Source organism: Pholcus phalangioides, unplaced genomic scaffold (assembly GCF_987345545.1).
Source record: "Pholcus phalangioides strain wild (caught in Gottingen) unplaced genomic scaffold, Ppha-v1.0 ptg000002l_1, whole genome shotgun sequence".
Taxonomy (NCBI): domain Eukaryota; kingdom Metazoa; phylum Arthropoda; class Arachnida; order Araneae; family Pholcidae; genus Pholcus; species Pholcus phalangioides.
This window is the reverse complement of record NW_028301595.1, coordinates 14,739,990-14,754,601: the sequence shown is the minus strand read 5'-3', so window position 1 is coordinate 14,754,601 and position 14,612 is coordinate 14,739,990. Positions and strand designations below refer to the sequence as shown.

Genomic DNA, 14,612 nt, shown 5'->3' with positions numbered 1-14,612 from the left:
TCGTTGAAATTTGAGTGGTTCGCCAGATCTGATTCCTTTATCACTGAAATGTTTGGTTTGGAACCTTTAGCCTTTCTTGAAGCAATTTTGAATTATCTGTTGGCTGACTTTTTTGCCATCCTGAACAAGCTATCCACAAATGGTACCCAACCCATTGTCAATCACAGTATCCGCCTATGATCGACAAGATCTGTCAACACAGTGGGCTATTATACAGAAATTATCCTTTCTTATCATTCTCTTACATCTCTGGTGAAAAGAAAGAAAAGGAATTTTTGTGTTTTTTTTTTACTATCATTGGGCTTGCCCTTCGAGATAGAGAGTTTTTCAAAAATTACCTCGTGACAGAGAGGTGAAAATTCATTGATTTAGTGCAGAAAATGCACTGTTTTTCATTTTTCGAGGTGTACAGTTTTCGAGAAAGAGAGGTTTGACTGTACATCAACAGCAAGTATGACACTGGACGAAAAGTGCCATAAATTGAGGACAACAAAATATGATAACATAATTTGAAAAAAAAATTGAAATGGAACGAAATTAAATTGCGTTAGTTATTCACATTAGATTGTGATCTAAATAATCAGTTACAAAAGAATCACTTACGTGAAAATAACAATGTAATGTCGATAGTATAAGGTTGAAGAACAAAAATACCCACGAGATAATAAAATACACATCAGTGATGTCTTCTCGAATATTTTTTTGATGCCAATCTCGGAGTAGGGTTTTTATCTAAACGTGCTAAAATATGCAATATCAAACTGCAAGATTAAAATATTACACAAAGCCAAATCCTCGCTGTACTCAAATGAATACAGTGGGCACAAACAGGTTAACTTCATTCCTGTTGTCACACATTTGTTCGTATTAACAAAGAAATAAGTGAAAACAGGAATGGAGTTATAAATGATCTAAAAATATCGACATTTATCGTAGTATGCAGATGGAAAAACGTATTGAGAAAAAATTTTATAGCGCCCCCTCACTGTGTGATTTAGTTTGAAAGAATATAAGTGAAATTCCCCCAAAAGGGATTTGATGTAAAAGAAAGCATCTTCATACCAAGCATAGGTCAACTAAAAATATTTCACAAATAAATTTCGTTAAACGTTCATATTAAGAAGATTAAACTAAAATGGACCGGTGTTGTTGAAAGTTTGCGTTTCACTTGACTTCAACTGAAGTAGCAGCAACGAATACGTCAGTATGGCGCCAAGAAAAGCCATAACAAAGCTCCTGGTGAAACGGAACACGTTGCAGCCACTGTAGAAGAAATCTCTGCCCCTCACGGCCTCGATGAAAGCATTTTCTTTTGAATTAACGCATTTCAAGCCATTCTTGAAGAAATGATTTTGTAGCTGGGATTTGAGCCGCAATCCTTCCTCGTGGAATTCCGTGACAGCTATCATCGTCGATGAGAAAATCATGATATTTAATGTAATGTAAAAGTAAAAAGTTGAACATTCTAAACGGCCGAAGCAGAAGCTTCTTTCGTCTAAAAGCACCCTGATGCCAAAAAACATGGCACTGAATAACTGCGCCGTGAATAGCATCGCGGATTTGTTCAATGTTTGTTCGACTTCATCGGTTGCGTCGCACACGATGTTGTATTGGTCGAAAAGCTTGTCCAAATCTTGGTTTTGAACATCTACTTGACCAGACAGTTTCTTACTAAAAGCCGACAATAGTTTGGTGGATTCATCACAAACTTTGATGAAGTATACACTGAACGCAGTTCGTATCAGCAAATGAGCTAGGAAACTGAGAATAATTTTGGAGATTAAGACCGATATCAGCAACGTTGAACTATCGGAATTTTTAAATTTGTAAAACGCCTGAAGAGATCTCAAATGATTTACCAGATCATTATTTATGTACGCGTTTAGGACTAGCATAAACGGATGAGCAAGAGGCACAACGAGCAAAAACACTTGCACCGAAGTTACCAAGAGATTGCTTTTTGGTGGCACCGACAAACAGCTAATACGTTGGCGAGCACGAGTCAAGTTCTTCAGCAGGACTCGCATCTTGCGGCTTCTGAAAATGATGCTAAACCAAAACAAGACGCTTATCATTATCTGCAAGCTGTAGATCAACACATTGATTTTCGAACTCGTACTACCAAAGTTGAAAAATAACACAATTGTCCCAAAGTTGAAGCAGAAAAGACTCAAGACCAACAGAGGCAGGCGATGAATATCGTGAGCCGTTTTCGTCCTGCTGCCAAAGCCGAAGTCGATCAAATTCATAGCCAGGAATGCCAATTTGAGTGATATATCCCTAGATGCCAGGAAGATACCGTTGCTTTTCATTTCTGCAGGAGAGCTCACCCAACAGACGGACTATTTGATCCTCATTTCAGGTTGAACCAACAATTTCTGAAATGGCAAAATAATCGTACAGAAACCACTAGAAGATTATCGATCCCATTAGTTCGTGTAGTTTTACAATCGATTTTCGTGTAGTTTTTCCAGAAAAAGACACATATAGATGTCTAATTGCAATTTACTGCGCAATGTTGCGTTTTTAGTTAATACAAATAAGGTAAATCAATAATTATTTTTTCACGCTATTCGAAATATTATTTCCCCAGATGCAATTTATAATTTCAAATATAAAAGCACTATATTTTTAAGGTAACTTTGTACCCTGGAAAGGGTAACTTTGCACCAATCCTAAAAAGAAACATCGTTTCGTATGAAATCATCCTGCTATTCTCATGCAAATTGCAAAACAGTTTGGATTGGATCCCCCCCCCCCCCGACAAGAGACATTATCGGCTAACTGATGTACTTGAAATAGTTATGCATCCGCCATTTTTGATATCATATACTGATGATATCTGTTCTAGCTGATTTCACCTGGAATTTCTGTCAAGAAAAAGTTGCACTTTTCTGTCAAAAACTACTTAGTGTGTGGGACTTGGTTTTTTTTATGTGGGCAGTATGTATATTTGTATTTTATCATAATTATTGGTCTTTTTACCGCTCTTATTGGGTTGTATTTTTGATATACAGGGTGGGCAAAAAATCCGTAGAAACTTTAAAAATGAATTAAAACCGGAAAAATAACCGAAATAAAAAACGGTTTGCAGGGTTAGCATCGCTAGGTCACGGGAATTCTTTTTAGACAGGAAAAAAAAAACCAACTCAAAAAGACAGCCGTTAGGTGGCGCTGGTACGAGTGACTTCGGTGGAAATATGTAAATGTGACGGTTATAAGAACTTGCGCTCCTAATCCACAATCAGTTCACCGTTGTGGTGGACTTGTTGCACTACTGCCGTTGCTGAATTTGTGTCTCGGCTGCAATGTGTTATACTCTGTGGTGGTGGTGGTCATGTGGAACACATACTGCTGTAATAAACGATTTGGAGGCATTCTGTTCGTCATTTGCGTATTTTTTCCTTTGATTTGTGTACGTCAGTGCCACCTATCGGCTGCGTTTTAGTTATTTTTTCCTGTCGTAAAAACATTCCCGTGACCTAGCGATGCTAACCCCGCAAACCGTTTTTTATTTCGGTTATTTTTCCGGCTTTTGCGAATTTTTAAAGTTTCTACGAACTTTTCGTCCACCCGAGATAAACCGGATGTCCTGTAAGTGCTAATGTGACCCTTATCTCATCAACCATCCGTCGCAGAGGTATTGTTTCAATTTAAAAAATGCTTAAAAGGTTTACAAAAATTACCCTGTACCAGTTTTGAGAGTAAAAATACATCGCGTCACAAAATAAAAACAAATCTAAATTTTTTATACGGTCCCCCTGTCCTCTACCTACCAATTGGAAAGTTGTTGCCCTGTCTTTTCTGAGTCCAACAAAAGCGATCCTACGTTTTTATCTGCAATACTCGCTGACATATTCGATTTCAAAAATCTGAGAAAAGTTGGTAAAGGACAGCCAACATAAATGAGGAAAAAGCACCGTTATCCGTTAGTTTTATCCGGGGGTGATCAACCCTCCCTTCCCCACCCCAAGGGAAATGCGATAATTCATGAAATTTTCGGAATTTCCATCTAATAATATTGCATTCAATCAATCCGTTGAAATTAAACGGTATCTATGGTTTTTGATTGAACAACAAATTCTGGAAAACTTCGGATAAGAAAAATCAGGACATTTTTTGAAAAAGTCGGAATTGTCCCGGAAAATACAGGGAAAGTGTAGGACGTATGGTCACCCTTAACAAAGGCACTTTTTAAGCAATTTGCAAAATCATCCTTCTCTAAACAGTGAGTTCTAGATCTGCCCATGGGGTGTTCAACTAAGTGAAACTCTAAAAATATTTGAATTGAATCAGTACATTGAAGTAGGAGTAATAATAATAAATAACAGCACAGATCTTGTATAAATCACAACAAAAAATGCTATAACTAGGTCCAAAGTCTTCAACCTTTCAGACACGGCTGGCCGGATTGGAACTTCCCACGGAGCCCGCGGGCCACCAACTTACCAATGTAATTTAGTGACATCTTAATACAAGGCGCACAATGGGGCACCGAGTTGAACAGGGACAAAAATAATAATTGAAAAGACTTTCATTTATTCTGGAATTATTTCTTTTATTAATTACCAATTTTGATCAGTTCTGAGATAATTTTTTTCACTAATTACTTTTTTTTATTGATTGTGAAATAATTTGTATCAAAAATTACGAAATTATTTCTCTCCTTGATTTATAAGTTATTTTTTTCACTAATTCTGAAGTTATTTGTTTCGAAAATTGTCAAGTTATTTCTTTCCGTAATTTTTTTATGAAATTAATTAATTAATTAATTGAACATTTTCATCAATTATATAATTATTTCTTTCATTCATTCATTCTAGAAATATTTATGTTTCATTTATTCTGGAAATATTTTTCATTTAATCTAGAATCATTACTTCTATCAATTCCAAAATTATTTCTTTCATTAATTCCGAAATCATTTCCTTTAGTATTTCTGGAATCAATCGTTTTTCAATGTTTTTGGGGCCAGCCATTTGAAAATGATCGGCGTGGCACGACAAAATGCTCCGCGGGCCAAATATGGCCCGCAAGACCATGTGGTGAAGACCTCTGGAATAAAGAATTGATTGAGATACCAGTTGAACGGAAAATCACGTGAGTCGTGGAAAACGATTTTTTTTTTTTAAACACTTTTTGAGCGCAGGTGATTTCTACAAGGATTTTTTCTTTAAGTTTGGTGAAAGAGGGATGCTGTCCGAATCACGAGAACAGCAGCGAGTACGTGATGATCATCAATACATCGGAACAACTTATAGCATCCCGCGTTACGCGGAAACTTTGTAACCAGTGTAAAGGCCGGTTAATAAATCTTTGATAAAAGATCTTTTAAAAAATTTGAAAAAAAAACACCACCCAATAAGCTTATTGGTTACATTTACTCTAATGTAATCGATACGCTTTGTATTTGCCAAGTTGTATGAAAGAACTTTTCTATAAAATTTCTAAAACTTTTCTAATGTAATCCCAGCCTTAAAAAAATCTCGTTCCTCAGCAAATTTGATGAAAAGGTTTTCACACCCTTGGTCAAGTTGTCAAGGCCTCCCTTTGCGGGACGATTCGAATGTCGTATTTCAACCTGATGCTTTCGTCGTGGATTCCGGCTGCCGAGTACGTCATTGCGAAATAAGTAAAGGCGAGACCACAACCAAGAAGACACAACAATAAACATGACAAGTCACCAGTACTAAAACCAGATCTCAAAGTTTACGTTCACCGTTAAAAATATGTAATCAAATATTTTAACAGCGTACAGCATCACGGGACAGGTTAACAGACTTTCAGCTTCGTCGAGGCCGTTGCACATACTGTAGTTTGGTACCTGTCGAACAGTGCATGCACGTATAGGGAATTAAATTTTGTATTTCGGTGCATATATCTGAAACGGGTATGTTATTTCGATATTCTTTCTAATTGGAAGGCTTAGATTTTGGAGGCACTGACACCGAGTTTAATGATTCCCATTATTGGTTTCCACGTTATGCAAAGGAGCTGTAATAGAAATAAAGAGTAGAAATCTCTCTTCGGGGTCCTAGTTTCAGAAAAATTAATTTCACATTGATTTCTATGGACGAAAAATTGTTTGGGCTTGCGAACTTTTCTTTTCACGACTGACTTCGGGGAATGAATCTAGTTCGTAAATCAAAAGTTTATGAACTGGATACAGTTTTTTAAAACAAATTGCTTAATTATACGCAGCAGTACGCAGCAGTTATTATGAAATAAAGCAGTACGCGCTTCAATAGTTTACGATGCACGCAAGGCTACCGTACGAAGGTTTTTAACACCTGGCTGTTGCAAAGATGAATGTTTGGAAAGAGGAAATGCCAACTGGAATCGAGCCCACGTCCTTTCAATTTAAGGGCAGTGCCGTCTTAACGCATGGGCCTACCCGGGCACGGCCCGGGGGCCTCAAGAAAATTAGAACCGGTTCGAATTTTCGAGAATTCACCAAGTAGGGCCTCAGAAAAATCACTTGGCCCGGGGGCCCGTGATGCTCTTACGACGACCCTGTTTAAGGGTGAACTCCCTAGACTGAAAAGGAAACGAATCCCTTAAGCTTAACGATGTTCAACCCGATCGAATACATTTTTTTAAAATCCAGAAAATAGCGTACATTTTTGCCTTTGAAGCTTTGAAAAAGATTATAGAATAAAAAAATAACGAGATATATTAAGTTTTTAAAATTTATTTACAGCTATAAATTGATGTGAAACAACTGAAGCAAGTGAATTGATTACTGTTCGGAGTTATTGTTATTGTGCGTGTAGGTTATTACGAGCAAAAAGTTATTAAAATTACATCAATAATCAATTTTCATAACGTTTTATTTGCGGCATCGAAACTGTTTCCGAGGTAATATTTTTGTATTTGAAAACCAAGTAAACATATGCGATGCAAAACATAAGCTATCGATTAAAATGAGGCGAAAATTATAGTCACGAAATAGTGGATTTTTTTTTTTATGAATGTCACGTGCGAATATGGATATTTCTTCGGTGATAAGCAATGAAGAAGTTCTAAATTGAGTCATTCGAAGCGCACTTGTAATACGTGCATGTCATTGAATTCAGGACGAGGAGAACATTATAATTTTTCGATACAAGATACACGATTCACTTCTGTGTCTGTACCTCTCGAGTAAAGTGAGATGAAATCGACTATAGAATTGTCTCTTAGGCTGTCGTACTTATCATTGACTCTCATCGACTTTGGAATCTGCAGAGAAGATAGGATTAGCTTTGTGCGTTGGATGTTCGCAATGATTTTGAGTTTCATCGTCTACAATGTAAGATCAGTATTAATTTTATTGGACATCGCAAGCACCAGTTCAACAATAACAACATCAATTATTGCCGCTGAGACGATAATTCACATTTCTTTTTGGTTTAGCTTCATCTGTAAGACCAGGAAGATGAGAGTCCTATTGAAAAATGCTGATCGTGCTCATTTTGTTTCTAACTCTTCGACGGAAACTACTAAGATGAATCGCTTGACCGCCACTGTTCAGTTATGTCTGCTTATCTTACCGTGTTCTTATTCATTATCGAAATTTCTGAATGCATATATCAATGATGACCTGCCAGGTTTGTTGAGGTATTACAAAATATTTCACGAATTCCAGAAGTCTGATGGAACATTATTATTGATGACTTTTTCAGTTGTTGAATCTGTCTTCAATTACTTTGCACATACCGGATTGAACGCTGCGTTCAGCATATATTTTATCCAATCGTGTGATCAATCCACGAAATTGCTCCGTAGTTTTCGTTACGATCTATATTCTAGGCGAAATACCGACGCGCGAAGTTTGAACATACTTTTTCACAAATACAAGATCATGTGCAACGTATTCGATGAAACAGAGAAAATACTGAACACACCGGCGATGTTTTTTATGGCAAAACTGTTCGACGGTATTTTTTTTAGTATATGGATTATTTATAACTCGGCTGATTTGTGTTCTGGTTATTCACCGTGTTCAGCATTATACGGCTATTTTTTCATGGTGGTGATGGCTTTCTACCTGTCGACGACGATCGCCGCTGCAAAATTTCACGAGGAAGGATTGCGTTTCAAATCCGACTTTCGAGCATATTTCTGTCGAAACGACTTGACGGACGTCAACTGGACTGAGAACTTCTTCATAGAAATGGTTGGGAAGAGGGATTTCTCGTACAGTGGCTGTAATATATTCCGCTTTACCAGAAGTTTAATCGTCACTTTTATCGGGACCATATTGACGTATTCATTGTTGATTCTGCAGCTCAGGCCACAGCCCAGTTAATCGTTCAACGAAACTCAAACTTCGTAGTTTGATAGAAGATACAGGCAAATTCGATAGCAACAACGCCTCGGTCACAACGTCAAAAATTAGTGTTCCTCAACCATACAAAAGTTTAAGCCTATGTATTCAGGTAATGATATGAGGTAAAGGTTTTATGAACATTGGAGCGTCAAAGAAAAAAAAACTTCATTTTATTTTCGTGCCGGGAAAGTATAGGCACAGAATCAAATTTATTCGAATTCCAATATGCCTAGTATATTTACGTCACAAAGGGAGTTTCTTTTTTACCGATGCTTGAATATTTTCGTGACTCAAGCACCATACTGAAGTCTACTCTGTTCTCAAATAAGGAAGCATTGAAGAGATGTGCTGCTATCACAAGGAAAATATGTTTCTAAAATCTATTGAATTAAATACATCTAAATAAGGCATCTTAATAAGGCACTATAATCCTAAATCGAGATTTAGAAGACCCTAAGCGACCAGTTTATACGACGTCAGAAAAATACGAAGACTGGCTCCGCGCGCGCAACAAAATCACTCTGGTACTGAAATAAAACATAGAACAGAATTGGATATTTTTCGAGAGAAACTGTTCGTAGACGAATTCACGAAGTCGGCTTTTTGCAAAAGAGCAAAATGAGAGATTTGTATACTGTTCCTGAAACATCAGTCATAAGCGAGCGCGATTGTACTGGGCTCGAGACCATATGACGTATTCAGGCGAATGGCCGCGCCATACTCTTCAGTGATGAAAAGAAGTGGAATTTACACACACACAGATGTCCCAGGTGGTTATTCCTAACAATGACATAATTGACTGACATTGAGTGACAGACTTCATTGTCGTTCTTGAATGGCAGCCGGAATTCAGAAATGTAGCAAGCAACACTTAAAAGACATTTCAGTCAGCGCCGCTTATTAGAATCATGGACAAAGTTATGATTCGGGTATTGTTATCACTAGGGCTCGGATTTTTATGACCCAAACATGATGAAATGTCGTTGCTGATCGGTTAAAAAACTTGAATTTCGGGGTTTTCAACCGATCAGCAACGACGTTTCGTCTTTAGGTTGCTGAAATCTAATGCTAGGTGGTGACGGTAGTGCAATTGCATCTGACTCCATATGAATGAGACGTAGTTGTAGATACATTATCTTTAATTATGATGCTATATAGAAGATATTATTTACATGGTACATATATTAAGAGAGAGAAAGACGACGTTGGTGCATCTCGTGTGAGAGCTGGAGCTGAACTGATGTTCTCACACACATGGCCCTTCGGACCCTCCGAAGAGGCATCCGGTCACGTGATCATCTCGTGTTTCAGTACAGAATGTACTGAGATTCTTTCACGTGACCAGAGCGTGCTTGTTAAGAGAGAGCCAATGTACAAAGTAAAGTAATAATAATAATAATACATATAAGAATATATATTGAGGCTCTACAGTACCCCCTCCCCAGTGTCAATGTTGGACACGATAAAAATCCGTGAACCGGACTCGACGTCCAGATCGTGTGGTCACTGGTGGTTTCGATTTCGTGGTCGAGTTCTCTGACGTAGAGTCGTTAGTTTGCGTTTTCGCCACCAGTGGCGTTGTATCTTCCGAGAGGGAGAATGCTGGTTTTAAGCGGTCGATGGAAACCGAAACTGTTTTGCCATTAATGTCAAGTTTGAACACTTTTTCATTTTTGTTAATGACAAGAAAGGGACCATCATATGGTCTCTGGAGGGGTCGACGGACACTATCACGACGTAGTAATACGCGAGTAGCATTCATCAGTTCTGGATACACAAATGTAGCACGTTTTCCATGATGTTTTGTTGGCGTTGGACGGAGCTGCTGCATGTGGCCCCGTAACTTATTTACGTAGTCACAAGGGTCAATGTTGACATTCGTTGAGTCGAAAAATTGGCCGGGAAGACGCAAGGGTGCACCAAACACGAGTTCGGCTGGCGTACACTGCAGGTCGGCTTTTAGAGCGGCTCGGTAGCCCAGAAGTATAGTTGGTAATACTTCGGTCCAACGTTCGGTGTTATGGCATTTAATGGCCGTTTTTAGTGGTCGATGAAATTCCTCAATCAAACCATTCGCTTGAGGATGGAAAGCGGTAGTTCTAGCTCGTTCGGTGCCTAGAAGTTGTAGGAGAGAGCGGAAAAGGTGGGACTCAAATTGTCGACCTTGATCAGTTGTTACAACTGATGGAGCACCATAACGGGATACCCAACAGTTATAAAAGGCTTCCGCTACAGTTGGAGCTGTGATGTCTTTTATCGGTTGTGCTTCTGGCCAGCGGGAAAAACGATCGATCATGGTCAAACAGTAAGAATAACCATTTGATGGAGTTAATGGACCCACTATGTCCAGATGAATATGGTCAAATCTTGCAGATGGCATAGGAAATTCCTTCAAAGGAGATTTGACATGTCTGTGAATTTTACTTTTTTGACAAGCCATGCAAGTTTTTGCCCATTTTGTTATTTCCTTATTGATACCAGGCCAAACAAAGCGAGAACGGATTTGGTGGATCGTTCTTCTGATGCCTGGGTGCGCTAAGTTATGAACGTGATCAAACACCGTTTTCCTATACTGCACAGGAATGTAAGGACGTGCACTTCCAGTGGAGATATCACAAATTAAATCTATGTCAGATTCGGGAAGTTTAATTTTTTTCAATTGTAAGCCACAATTTGAATCACCCATCAATTTTGATAATTCATCATCTGTTGCTTGAGCTTCAGCGATTTCATTGTAATTAATTGGGCTTGGCATTGAAATAGCACATATGCGGGACATTATATCGGCTGCTATGTTTTCTGAGCCAGGAATATGACAAATATCACTCGTGAATTGGGAAATGAAATCCAAATGTCTGGTTTGGCGAGGCGAGCATTTGTCATGCCTCTGCCGAAAAGCATAGACCAAAGGTTTTTGATCTGTAAATAGAGTGAACTGACGTGCTTCGAGCATGTGTCGAAAATATTTGATAGAAGAATATGCAGCCAATAGTTCTCTGTCATATGCGCTATAGCGTGTTTCCGCTGGAGTGAGTCTGCGAGAGAAAAATCCTAGCGGTTGCAAAGAATTGTCCACTACCTGGTGTAATGCACCACCAATTGAAAAATCAGATGCATCAACATGAAGTGCAAGCTTTGCAGATGTGGAAGGATGAGCTAATAGAGTGACACTAGCTAGTTGCTCTTTGCATTGATTGAATGCTGCGAGTGCAGAATCGGTCCATTCAATTTTACGATTATCTTTTTTACGGCGGGAGCCCTTTAGAAAATCGTGTAAGAGTATTTGTGACTCAGCAGCATGTTTTATGAACCTTCTATAGAAATTTATGAGACCAAGAAATTTTCTCAACTCAGAAATTGTGTCAGGTCTCTTGAAATCTAATATTACTTGCACTTTGCTAGGTAATGGTTTAATGCCAAGAGGAGTGATTAAATGACCTAAAAATTCCAAATTATCTACACCTAATACACATTTAGAAATATTAAGTTTCAAGCCATACTTGTGTAGACGCTCAAATATTTGCCACGGTGATTTTCGTGCTCTTCAACAGATGATGAATATACGAGGATATCATCTAAATATGCATAACAAAAAGATAAACCTCTTAACACCTCGTGCATGAAACGCATAAATGTTTGAGGCGCATTTACTAAGCCAAAACAAAGCCTTGTATATTCGAACAGACCCCATGGTGTTGTCACCGCTGTTTTAGGAATATCAGGTTCAAAAATAGGGATCTGATGGTACGCTTTGAAAATATCTAATTTTGAAAAAATTGACTTACCATGAAGTGCATTGCTGAAATCACTTAGGTATGGGATGGGATAGGAATCGAATTCTGTGACAGAATTTAATTTTCGATAATCTCCCACTGGTCGTATAGATGTTTCCGACTTCGGAACAATATGCAATGGTGAAGACCATGAACTTTTTGAAGGACGAATTATTCCTTGTTGTAACAAAAAATCGAATTCAGTCTTCACCTTCTCAAAGTGTTGAGGGTGAAGCCGTCTCGGTCGAGAACATATTGGAGGACCTTTAGTCACTATGTGGTGAACTGTGTCGTGCGATGCAGGTTCGCCTATTAAGCACGGATTTGTGATGTCTGGGAATTCAGAAAGAATTTTCTCGTACTGAGATGGGCCCACTGTGGAAATTGAGACATGAGCCGTTTGATGCACTGATCCCAGGGAATGAAGTGATGTGCTAGAGCTAATGAGACGACGCTTTTTCAAATCTACCATGAGATTGAAATTGCGCAGAAAATCTGCTCCGATGATAGGGCACGAAACCTTGGCGACGACGAATGTCCATGGAAAATTTTGTCGCAAACCCAGATCGAGAACAATATGTTTGGTACCGTAGGCCGGTATTGACGTCTGGTTTGCTGCGTAGAGACGAAATGTAGAGCAGGGAGTTGTGGAAGCAATCGCTGACGGCGGAACGACACTAATTTCACTGCCCGTGTCAACGAGATATTTTATTCCCGTTTTACGATCATGGATGAACAACCTGCTGGTCTCTGAGCTCATGTTCGCCATGCCAGCTATGACGGAGCTCCTTCGTTTTTTGGTGCGCTGAAGTTGCACGGTGTAGTACAGCGCCGAGCATTTTTACCGAAGCGATGATGGTAGTAGCACATTCCGGAGGAATTTTTCCTGTTTCTGGAACTGGAACGCCTGTTGAAGAAGTTGTTTCGCCCGCGATGTGGTGAACGTCCACGTTGTTGAGAGGAAAGTTCATCCAATTTTTTGGTGAGCATTGCTATTTGTTCACGCAAGTCATCTTGATCCGGCGGTGGAGAAACAGCACAAACGGATGCATTTTGGCTTATTTCCGCGATTTTGTCAGCCAGTTCCGCGATTTTATCCAGTCCATCACTCGATATTGAGAGGACAGTTTGGATTTGAGTGGGAAGACGTTGCAGCCACAATGTCTTTAAGAAATCATCGGTTAGTCGAGATCCGGAGAGTTGGCGCATTTTTCGTAGCAGCTGTGATGGTTTATCATCTCCGAGTTGAATTTCTGTGAGCAACTTCTTGATTTTAGCAGATTCAGTTTCGGCAAACTCCTGTATCAGCCGGTCCGAAAGAGCCTGGAATTTCCCGGTCTCAGGGGGATTGACGACAATATCGGCAACCGCATGTAGTGTTTCTGAGTCGATATTAGCGACGAGAGCGGCGAATTTGGTATCATCACTTGTAATGCGGCTGAGGAGGAAAGCTTGCTCGCATTGCTTCACCCAGAGAGAAACGTTTGTCTTCCAAAATGGGGGAAGGCGGAGAGTGACACTGGAAACTTGGGGAACGGTATTGTCCCCTTCTGCTGCGATCATCCTGTTGCTTGAAAGAGAAGAGAGCCAAGAGGTCAAGCGGAAGTGACCTTACGAGGGAGGATGCTCCGTGGTCCACTGTTGCTGGGAGAAAAATCCTCTGCTGCTGCTCTCACCGTAATGGCGTCTTTTGAAGAATATTCAGAAGGCATCATTATTTGCGTTTAAACGTCTGCGGTCACCAATGCTGAAATCTAATGCTAGGTGGTGACGGTAGTGCAATTGCATCTGACTCCATATGAATGAGACGTAGTTGTAGATACATTATCTTTAATTATGATGCTATATAGAAGATATTATTTACATGGTACATATATTAAGAGAGAGAAAGACGACGTTGGTGCATCTCGTGTGAGAGCTGGAGCTGAACTGATGTTCTCACACACATGGCCCTTCGGACCCTCCGAAGAGGCATCCGGTCACGTGATCATCTCGTGTTTCAGTACAGAATGTACTGAGATTCTTTCACGTGACCAGAGCGTGCTTGTTAAGAGAGAGCCAATGTACAAAGTAAAGTAATAATAATAATAATACATATAAGAATATATATTGAGGCTCTACAAGGTCATAAAAGTCCGAGCACTAGTTATCACGTTTGCAAAAGAACGGAACCGAGCAATATTATATTATAAATTGAAAAATATCATGGAAAAAAATATTTTTTTTGTTATCGGAACTTCGGGTAATGTTATCTTTTTTCCTTAATGTCGTAATCCGTTCATAGTATTCACTGTGTTCCATGTACAAGTAAAGCTGCTGTATTGCAATAGCCTATTCCACACACACTGTGGCAAAAAAAAAACCCTCCTTTCCTTCAGTTCTTGATCAGTTTCTTTCAGTTGATCAGATATTCAATTTTTTTTTCCCCCCCGAGAGATTTTCTCAAAAGGATGTACGAAAGGCACTGTACACTGAAAAAAGTATCGCAATTTGTGATAGACATTAGGCAGTTCTATTCTTACTCCCCA

The 14,612-nt window shown here is 39.1% G+C and overlaps 1 protein-coding gene across 1 annotated transcript; it reads right to left on the bottom strand.

The window, feature by feature from the left end:
- Positions 1–12,858: 12,858 nt before the first annotated feature.
- On the bottom strand, positions 12,859–13,647 carry LOC149089449 (uncharacterized). Its single transcript, XM_089239446.1, has one exon. The coding sequence runs from the start codon at positions 13,645–13,647 to the stop codon at positions 12,859–12,861; it is 789 nt and encodes a 262-aa protein (XP_089095572.1).
- Between the last annotated feature and the right edge of the window lie 965 nt (positions 13,648–14,612).

What these genes read in the sequence shown, in the direction of transcription:
- LOC149089449 (XM_089239446.1), bottom strand. Translation starts at nt 13,647, where the DNA reads ATGATCGCAGCAGAAGGGGACAATACCGTTCCCCAAGTTTCCAGTGTC.